Source organism: Gymnoscopelus microlampas (assembly GCF_963454915.1).
Source record: "Gymnoscopelus microlampas genome assembly, chromosome: 7".
In the NCBI taxonomy this organism is placed as follows: domain Eukaryota; kingdom Metazoa; phylum Chordata; class Actinopteri; order Myctophiformes; family Myctophidae; genus Gymnoscopelus; species Gymnoscopelus microlampas.
Window position 1 is genome coordinate 43,765,848 of NC_139944.1, and position 10,920 is coordinate 43,776,767.

Below are 10,920 nucleotides of genomic sequence, written 5' to 3' on the forward strand. Positions count from 1 at the left end.
TGGTCTGACAAATCGCGGGGTAGACGGTAGCTCGCCTACTTCGCCCATTCAATGGTCTGATAAAACGTGATAATCTCCCATTCAATGCATTGATAGCATTCGAAGCCGGTGCTTGAGCTCATGGAACGCCACTGTTCCATGAGCTGCTGCAGTGCTGCTGTTCAGCCACAGAGAAGAACGCTGCTTTCGTTTTGGGCTCCATGATTGGTCAAGTTCAAGGATTCTGCTATCGACTTTCATGGTCTTTTACAGGAATACGTGAAGCCTGGCTTCATTATCCTGGCTCGACACAGCCTGGCTTGACAAGGTCTAGCTCGACAAAGTCGCTCCTTTTCAGCCTGGCTTGGCGTTCATGGAACGGAATAAACCAGGCTATACGGACCGACTTTGTCAAGCCTGGATTTGAGACATCCGCGCATTTTAAGTGTTATCTTTGATGTGTGGCAAATCACTCACCAACGTAGAAATGGCCATTGAGTTACTCCACAGATCCCCCTGTCGACCCCCACCGTTGGCATAATAGGAGGCGCGTGAATAGCCCAAATTCGCCTATTTTAACAAATGCAAAGTCTGTTTTTTTTCTCCTAGCACTCATTGTGGAGTCCCATGATACCCTTACAGGCGCTGAAAGTCCCGACAAGCTAACCGCTAATAACAGAACGAGCTAACGCTCGTTGCTTGTTTCTCTCCGAACCTGGCAACCTGGTGTTGCCAGGCAGAGAGACAAGCAGCCAGCAATTATGCCAACGGTGGGGGTCGACAGGGGGATCTGTGGAGTAACTCAATGGGCATTTCTGCGTTGGTGAGTGATTTGCCACACATCAAAGATAACACTTAAAATGCCCGGATGTCTCCTTTAAGGCCAGGCTTATTTAATTCACCTTTCGTGGAATAGGGCCCAGAAAGGCTGAGATCAGCAGGGAAAAGAGTAAAATGAAAACAATTAATATGAAAAATGTATGCAGATTGAATGAAAACATATTCTAGAAAAACAAAAAAAACATTATAACTTAACTCAAATAAAGCTTTAATATGATTATTTACAAATTTAAATATAACATTCACACAGGATTTTAAAAAATCCTTTGACAAAACTGTAAATGCTCGTCTTGACTGATGATATGATGAGGAATGTCATACCAAGTATTGCTGTTGCGATACTAGGCAGGACCTAGACCTGTAGCGCCCTCTTTAGGGCAAATGAGGAATTCCTTTTCAAATGGAAAAAACTAAAACGGTTTGTCAAAGCAATCAGTATAAAAGGTATTTTTAGACACTCGCACCTAATAAATAAGAAAAATAAGAAATTCTTGGCATCCTGTAAAAATAAAAACAGTTTTTTTTTATTTTAAATTCAATACTGAATTAAGAAAGGGGGGCAGGGGGAAAGTAAGGGGGGCAAGTTTAATCTGCAATACAATTTTATTCAATATGTAGTGGGGGGTCCCTGCTTCATCTCTCTCTCTCTCAACTAGGTGGTCATTGGCCTTCCTTAAAACAAAAAAAACGTTGAAGTGGGGCGCCCGGTGGCCTGGCAGTCCAGGCTGAAGCAACTCTGAATTCAACCAAAAACAAGCTCAGCATCAGCTGAATGGAACCTCCCATTAAACCAGGACAGCTCCTGTAGATTATTTTTCTGTAGTGTTGGCTTGTTGTTGTGCCTAGAAGAAATCAGAATAAATCAGATTATACATACATACATACATAAGGAATGTCAAATGTTTAGGCTACATTATGAGACTTTTTGAATAGCCAGTGATGACATTTTGCTTTAGGCCGAATCTTCATTTTCAATCAGAATTCCTAAACCTAAAATGTTGTTAATCTTGACTTGATAACTGCTTTTACCTTGTTTTGTTTGTTTTAGTTTTTGGATAAAGGTTCATATTATTTGCATTCATATTTGGACCTCTCTACCTCCCTCAGGTGGCTCACTAAGTTCAGAGACAGAGGAATCGTTCCCTGGGTTGCTGACCAACCAGCTGTGGCACAGGTAGGCCCAGGACAGGCTTGGCAGTTGGACATTAAACACGGCAACAGGTGGAGGATATTGTTGAAGCAGCCACACCAAATGAACACTTGACAACCACTAGTGGAGGCTGTACTCCTCTCCCTCCTCTCATTGCTGGATTGGTGCCTCAGCTCAACTTTTACAAATGGACAATGGAAGAATGAATTGCTTGCTTGCTGTTGCTATTAATTATATCTGACAGTGACGATACCAAAAAAAAACTGCAATATAACCAGGGTCTGATTTTTTTTTTTTTAAAGCCAAATGTCTGGTAATGAAAAATAATTCCCGCCAAAATATATTTCTCTAACAGCCAAAAAACTAAAAATACTTTTGTGTCACGTATCATACATACATTTGATCTGCATAATAACACATTATGGTTGTGAATAAAATACATTGGTCATAGCATATTGTAAAGGGAGGGTCCAAATTCAAAGATATGAACCACTAGTTATAAGTATCCTAGTTTTAAAACGCAATTGTCAGACTTACTACTCAGGACAGGTCTATGAAAAAGATGTCTAGGAGGTGAAGTGATACAATGGAGATGTTTTGATATGTGTATAATTAGTACAGTGTATTGACGAGGACATGAGTGCCACCAAGTACATCCACTCGTGCGCATGTGTGTCTGTGTGTAAGCCATGGCTGACAGTGCTGAACCATCAAGGCTGATATTTTTTTGCAAAAAAAAAGTCACCCGTCATCCTCTGGCGTCTGGCATTTTGTTTTAAAATGCAAAATATAGTCATGGGTGTTATGGCCGACTTGGGAGGATTAAAGTGTTGTGTGACTTCTAAAACGTACATGCCAAAGGTCTACCAGCATTTGTTGCTTGGCTGATATTAATTTCAGACCCTGGGTATAACCAATTAAATGTACTGTACACTTTGCCCTTGTTCTTAATTACAAATTTGCCAGGTTGGGCACGCACAAGATTTTTTGAACAAGTTAAGCAACATAGTTGCCATTCCATTTAAATATTCATGCAATTTGCGCTTTAAAAAAGCTTCTGACATCCTCTTGACTATGAGATGGGACATTTCAGCCCGATATATATAAAAAGGCATGAACCACATCTAGTCTGGTGCTAAATCTGGTTCTCAGAATCTTGTAGCGTTTCTTCCCTTTCTTGGAGCAATCTTAAATGAGCAACATATCCATCACACAAATATGCACCTATGAAATAGGATATTTAAGGGTTTCAAAGGGATAGTTTGGTTTTGGAGAAACCATATATTTCCCCTATTTTCCCAGAGTGCCCCCCCCCCCCACCCACCCACACACAGAAGTTGGGTTGAACAGTGAGCGTAGCTTATTTTAGCTCAATCCCTGGATTTCTGTGGGCTCATGTTGCAGCTTTAAACTTCTCCAAAGCTGATTATTTTAACATTACCTTAACATTTTCTCATGGATAATTTGGCATGACTTTTTCAAAAAATCATTATATACTGTTATACAGTATTATTTATTCATGCCCTGTGGCTTTTTTGTAATCATTACTTTGCTAATAGTTACATTCTTTACAATTTGTAGTCTTGTTAGACCAGCAATGCATCTTCATGAGAGGTTTTTCCTTACTTTTGAGAGCTGCTGCTACTTTCAATCCCATAGACATCCAGGAATTAAAGTAAGTTAGGCTATGCTCACTATTCAGTATTCACCATACTAAACAACCATACTACACAGCGAAAAACAGACTTATCCCTTTACGCTGTGATTGACAACACCCCCAGGGTGAAATAAGTACCATATCATTGAGAATAGCTTTGAAAGACAAATGTATTCTGTTTGTACGGTAGATTTATCTTCATAGTGCATCCCCTCAGCCTTTTTTTGTACTTTTGTTAAATTATTACTGTCAGGGACTTTCATATGATTTCTTGGATGTATTGTAAAAGCCACAATGTTTAGTGAAAATTCCTTTACAATGTTTTTGTGATGTAGTGACTCCAGAGGCTCTTCATTTTACAAGGGTACTCATCAATAGCTGAGATTTAGCTGAGTGATTGTTTCCAATGTGTGTGCATTGTTGAATGTGGGAAAAGCATTACGAGTTTTCTGTAATAAAAGAATGAAAGCAGTCCTCGATGTCTATGATGAAAAAGCTAATATGTTGTGCTGTCTCCTGGAAAGGGACGTTCTGTATATGACTTGTAAAAGAAACGAATGTAATGATATAATACCTTAGTGCAAGTGATTTCTTTTGGTTCTGTTTTCTGAGACAGGAAAACCTTGTTACTGAACAAACACTCTTTAGCAATGATTACAATCAGAGTATAGAGCTATTTAACACTTATTTTAACCAACCAAATCACTTACTGCACCTTAAGTCAGTATTTAGACTACCAGGAAGCCAACTGTGCGGAGAGCTGTATTCAGCAAACTTTTCACACCTGATTTCCTGACTTCTTTCAACTAACAGTCTGTAGCAGGACAATAAAGTTTGGTGTGTAGCCCGCTTTAGAAACGCCTCGCCAACAATCAAAACAATGGCATCTGCAGCCATCCTGACTGTGACTACTACATCCCTAGTGCCTGGTTTCCGTGTGAATTTCAAGTGTATGATGCTGGCTTTATTGATACCCTCGAAGGCTCATTACCTGCGTTAGGCATTAGGCAACAGTGCTCCTCTTTAGTATCGTTTGGTTCGTCCTCCTCTCTGCAGCCCCAGGGCTCTGGTCACCATCCGCCTGGCGACAGTAGAGTCTGTCCGAGGACGCTCCTTCACCGGCTGCATAAACTCTAAACAGGCAAGACGGCGACAAACATTTTCAAATGACACTCTAGTACATGGTGTTCAAGTGGCCTTAAAGAAATTTCACCACGAACAATATACAGCCTAATAGTCCCTCTTGTTTTCTCTGTATTATTAGTGTGGTTGCCTTTAGACTACCAGACGACGATTGTTGTTACATTTAATTTGATTATATTATATCTGACTCTTTGCCAAGTTACTCCTCCCAGTTTTCACATCATGTACACATGTAATGTCAAATTAAACTTTATCAGGAATAGTAGAGTGGGAAGAAGTGGGCATCATGCACCTCCCGGAAATATACTTCTATTTTGTTCAAGGTTTTTTTATTTTATATTTTCACATACAGGTCAATAACAAAAGGCATACAAAAACAGTGAATGTATGTTACCCCTCCCACCCCCCCCAAAGTTCCCGCTACGAAAGAGCCACAACCCTGGTATCTTATTCCGGAAATATACTTCTAATCAATGTTTCTAAATTGGATTTTTTTTTTACAAAATTATGAGCCATGTTAAACATCAAATATCCCATGTACCATTATTATGCAAATTAGTTGCGCCATTATCGAAAAAATCTATTTTCACTATATCTCACTCAGCCAATATTGCACTTTACTGAACAAATAAGGTGGTTTAACTGATATTAAACCGATTCATTATGCTGTCAGTCACGCCCCTTTGACTCAATGAGACTTGTAATCTCCCCGTTACCCTTACCGGCTCGTCTGATGGCTTTGCCTTTAGCTTTTTTGCTCCCTTTAGACAGTGTACGTGTCTTCAGGAGAGGATGTTGGATGGAGAGGGCATCGAGTGCTGCATGCAAAACAAACAACAAAAGGTATACTTTAGATAGTTATTTTATCTGAGCAATGTTTTGGCATTATTCACTATGAATAGAGACGATACCTGCGGAGTTGCTGCAGAAAACACCCAAGGCATGCGTGTTGTCTACCCACTTGATTTTAATCCTACCATCGCTGAGTGAGACAGAAATTACTTTGTTAAATAAAAACAGTTCTTTTTGACAGCAGACATTTTGACAGGTAAAAGTGGTGTACTGTGAAAGAGTTCAGGTGAGATTTGTTCTACTCTGACCTGTAATCTGCAAAGGCATCCAGCAGGTCCTCGGTTGTGAAAGCTGATGGAAAGTCATAGATTTCAATCACATGGCCAAACTCATCCGGGTTGAGCCACACATTCTCAAAACAGGAGTAGTCGTTATGGGCATGCTCAAAGCAGACGTCCACATGTTTCAGGTATGGTATGATCTGAGAGGACATAAACATTTAGATCGTTAAAAGCTATCTTCCACATTTATAAGGAATAATCCTTGGCAGGATTCACATCCATAGGACAGAATAACCACACACCCCTTGAAAAACATGCATGATGGATTCAATTACTTCAGACAGATCTTTATTTATAGTTTTACACAATAAAAGATGAATGCATTTCTGAAGAGTGCTTCATCGGGTTTGTTTAAAAAAAATGAAAACTCTTTTCTTAAAATGGTTTTATAAGACAATGACAATTATGTCAACAACTGCTTAGTAGGGCCTACCTCTTCAGTGGAAATGGTGGTGTCTGTGTCAGTTGTTTTAGGGCTGCGTGACCCACCACCCTGTCTGTCTGTGTCTGTCGTTTTAGGGCTGCATGTCACACCACCCTGTCTGTTTGTGTCTGTTGTTTTAGGGCTGCATGACAAACCACCCATGTCCTCCTTCTCATCGTCCTCCAGAGTCATGGAAATAAAATACGAAATAGGCATGTCCCAGAGCTCTTGAAGTTCTTGCTTTACACGCATGTCGCGCTGCTCATCGGGAGGACAGGGCAGCGAGCTGTTGCTGGAGGTGTCGTCAACGCCGTTGGCTAGGCCGTTGGGCGTGCTGGGAAGTGACTCACAGTTGGAAATGTTTGTGGATGTCGTACTCTCTGCAATGTCAGAAGAGGAGCACGAACAGGAGTCAGAAGAAGCGCTGGTGCTACAACAGCAGCAGTTACAACAATCTGTGCTGGAAAACTTCTCTCTGGGAGCCGGCACGCTTTGTAGGGACTGCCTGTCCCTGGACGCCCTTGGTACATAGAGCGGCTGGTCAGGCTTCCGAGGTGCACGGTTGTGCCTTGGGGTCGATGGCTTAGACTCTCGATGGCTTAGACTCACTCTCTGCATTCCTCCTCTTCGTCTTGGCCATGAGGGATCCTCACACAGTCTGTTGCTCACCTCTGTGTCACTGTCTTCTTCCAACTCACCCCTATTACAAGATAAAGTTAAATAAAATGAAATGTTACTGTTGTATCCTTTAAATAAATAAAAATACACCAATCCCAACAGCTTCATAAAGTGGTTAAGCTGGTGATAAAATTGTTCTTTCACGTGATGGCTGACCTACAGTCTTAGACAATTGCCAGGATCCCCAATCATATAAGACATAAATAACAGCTACTTGCATCTAACAAGATAGCATGGTGATAGATGGTGTGATGTATCAACTCTACCATACTGCCGTGGCATTTACACCATTATGAACAGGGCATGAAATGCCATGTATTTTCTCTTTAAAAGCAGTAGTTATAGCGAGAGAGAGAGATAGATGGAGAGCTAGAGAGATACCGTAGATAGATAGATACCAGCATAGATAGATCGATCTTTGTTTATCCCGTGGGGGAAATTCACTCATCAATGGCAGATAAGAGATACAGGGCATATACAGGTAAAAAAAAAATATATATATTTACAGTACAGTGCAGTGTATTAGTCTTGATTTTTTTTTTAAAGTATACCTGAGCTCAGAATAGCAGACCACCACCCTGCGGCTCCAGCCTTCCCCTACGGAGAAGGTGACAAGCTCTGGGCGGTCTTCTGTGGTCTTGTGGGTCAAGTATCGAAGTCGGCTCGAAAGAGCGGGGAACAGTAGCACACTGAACAGAGGACATGACAGATATGGGAAAATGCAACGGTGCCATAAGCTGATGTTTTGGTTTTATTGTCACATTGTGAGAAGTATTAACATTATATATATGGACCAGGTAACACCTGCTCACATGAAATAAACTTGAGAGCAGTTGAATATAGTCTTACCTTTTGTGGTTCCCCTTTTCCTGGTACGCATCCAGCTCCTCAAGGACAGTGTGGACGAACTCATTCTCTTGTTTAGGGAGATAGGTCCCATCAAAGCAAGGGAACGCCAGGGTGGACAGATAAAGATGTATCCCCTGTTGACAGTACGGCATAATTAAGTGTATTGATTGATTGAATATTTTATTAACGGTTTGCAAAAAAAGCACAGAGGTACAGTTTCACACAAAAGGATAAACCAAAGCACAATGGCCTGTTTCCACTGGGGTCCTGTACTGCGAACCCAGTCAACCAACCAATACTATTATTTGATTATTCTAGCTCAGTCAGTGGTTCAACTTCTCAAACTTTTTTTCAAGGACCCCCATAAATGATTCACACACCTTTAAAGGATCCATTCACACACCTTTAAGGATACATTTAAGGTACATATTTTTCACTCTTCATACCAGTAACCTGTAAACTGATTGTATGACATTCTATAGTAGTGTGTATATCTGTCTGTCTCTTATATGTCATCATGATTTGTGTGCGTGGGGAACTCATTTGAAACAAGCTCAGTGCTTTAATGAGTCTTCCAGTTTAGTAGACCTCGTATTGTGAATTTGTACTTCCATGTGCTGTTGTTCTCATGTCTTACTAAATAAAGTACATCAATCAATCAATCAATCCATTCGGACCCCCCCCCTCTCCCAAGGAACCCTGAGGGTCCCTGGAGGCTGGACCCCACTTTGAGAACCACTGACTCTAGCTAACAGACAGGGTCACACATTTTAGAAAACACAAACAAGTCACCTATGTAAACAATGAACATCTGTGTTTATAAAACGTAGCCTAACCAACGTTAGATTAGATACGATCAGATCAACCACAAGATAGACGCAACCTTTGAAAATACTTCATTTTTGTCCAAAGTATAAATGACCATTTTATGAATATTATTTAGTTTCTGTGCAGGCAGACAGACAGGCAGACAGACAGACAGACGGTGTATCTCAAGCTGCTAACCACCACATGGACTTTGCAAATGTTTTTGTTCAGGGTAAGGGTTCTATCCTACCGAACAGTGTAGTCCAGTGGTTCTCAAACTTTTTCATGTCAAGGACCCCCAAATTGACACTTATTAGCCCGCGGACCCCCATTTGAAAAGATAAGCCAGGGACCCCAATAAGAGAAGGTTTATACGGCTTTCTAGCAGTGATTCTCAACCATTTAATGTCAAGGACCCCCAGTTTGACATGCATTAGGCTACGGACCCCCATTTAATGGCATTTATACCTCTGGGACCCGAATTTATATTATAAAATCAATGTTAATTTAACTCTGAGAGTGTACAAATGGAACCAAATGGACCCGTACACTCTCAGAGTTACAGAACCACAAGGGTCCATTTGGTTCCTATCCATCATTTAGCTGGGGACCCCTGGAACCGCCTCAAGTACCCCTGGGGGTCCCCGTACCCCACTTTGAGAACCAATGGTGTAGTCTATGGTAGTCACTAGTCAGACAAGTAGCTCTTAGCATGCGATATGCTAAAGGAGAAAGGATACGTTGGTCTAGATACACAGCTCAATCAACGTAAACGTTAGCTTACCAGAAATGAATAGTTTCAAGTGTAGCACAGGTACAGCTGCACGGTAGTAGTGATGATGCAGTGACTATAGTGAAGAAGCACGTCACACCGCTAGCGATAATTGTTACGATGAACTTCTTGTTCTTTTTGTTTTACGGCTATTGGCATTCAGCTAATCAGTGGTGCATTACCGCCACCTTGTGCTCCGGAGTGGGGATCAGACTAGCCACGGTTAACATGACGCTCGTCTATCTCAATTAAGCGTCATGGCGCATTTTGTTCCTGTTTTTTTGCCTTATCTCCGTACATCTACATAAAACGTTCAGATTTAAAAGTGTTAACCCATGGCCATGGATGTAACACGTTGAAACGCTTTGGTCTAAGTACCCGTATCTTCCGTATTGTTCAATAAAAAGCATTTTAATCCAATCGGCGACCATTTTCTCAGAATGTAAGAGTGCAATACACCTCCCAACCAATAGGGTCGCGTGGTTGAAAGTTAATGAAGAACATTTTGAGAAAATGGCCACCAATCGAATTAAAATGCTTTTTATTGAACAATAAGGAATATACGGGTACTTGGACCCAAGCGTTTCAACTTGTTACATCCGTGGTTGTGGGGTAAGCACTTTATATTTGAAATCTGGACGTGTACACACACACACACACACACACACACACACACACACACACGCACACACACACACACACACACACACACCCTGAAAGGTTCTTGGAATGGAGTTGAGGCATTACATTTTCTTTGACTCTGTCAGGTCCACAGATAAATTGTGGAAATAGCAGATGAAAATAGTGAAAAGCAGTGAAATAAGAAAAGCAGTGAAAATAGACGATCTACAACAAGCCAAAAATGTTGCCTCTTTCTTATATTATTTGACAATTTGACCAGTTTTCATAGTATAGTTTGTTGATTACTTTTGATGCAATAATGGTCTTACTCTTTTTTTCTTTTGTTGAGGTATTAAAACGGTCTACTCTTAAAAGTCCTTATGAATTGTCACTTCACTGTCATCTGGGGACCCCCCCAAAATCATGTAGGGACCCCCCTTGGGTACCGACCCACAGGGTGAGATTTTCGTTTTTTTTCGGGTGGGTTTGTTAATTTTGGGGGTTTTTTTTTGTTACTTTATTTCGGTTAATTCGGTACAAAAAAATGTACTCCATGAAGTGTAGATGTCAGAGGTTTTTTCTTTTTTCTTCATCCCAAAAGTCTGCTGTATAGCAGAGGCAACCGACCAAGCACACCACTGCGACAAGGCGCCTTTGGGCCCTCAGCAGGTGTCTTCTAGTGCTTTTGAGTTGTTCTTTTGTATTTTAGCATAGAAAATGTCAAAGTTATCCAGCAATGAACTGTAGGAGGACTGGGATTCGAACATGGAACCTCTGTTATGAAAGTCTGATCTTCAGACCACTACAGCATCTCTCACTCTAGGTAACACCTGGTGCTTTTGAGTACTTCTTGTATTTTAAACTAGT

The 10,920-nt window shown here is 41.0% G+C and overlaps 1 protein-coding gene across 1 annotated transcript; it reads right to left on the reverse strand.

Moving 5' to 3' along the window:
• Nucleotides 1-1,015: 1,015 nt before the first annotated feature.
• r3hcc1 (R3H domain and coiled-coil containing 1) lies at nt 1,016-8,005 on the reverse strand (the record flags this gene model as incomplete). The annotated part of the gene is made up of 8 exons (XM_084061830.1): nt 1,016-1,661; nt 4,618-4,759; nt 5,492-5,587; nt 5,681-5,751; nt 5,870-6,042; nt 6,336-7,026; nt 7,556-7,693; nt 7,854-8,005. The coding sequence occupies 7 exons, from the start codon at nt 8,003-8,005 to the stop codon at nt 4,650-4,652; spliced, it is 1,431 nt and encodes a 476-aa protein (XP_083917956.1). The 3' UTR covers nt 1,016-1,661; nt 4,618-4,649.
• Between the last annotated feature and the right edge of the window lie 2,915 nt (nt 8,006-10,920).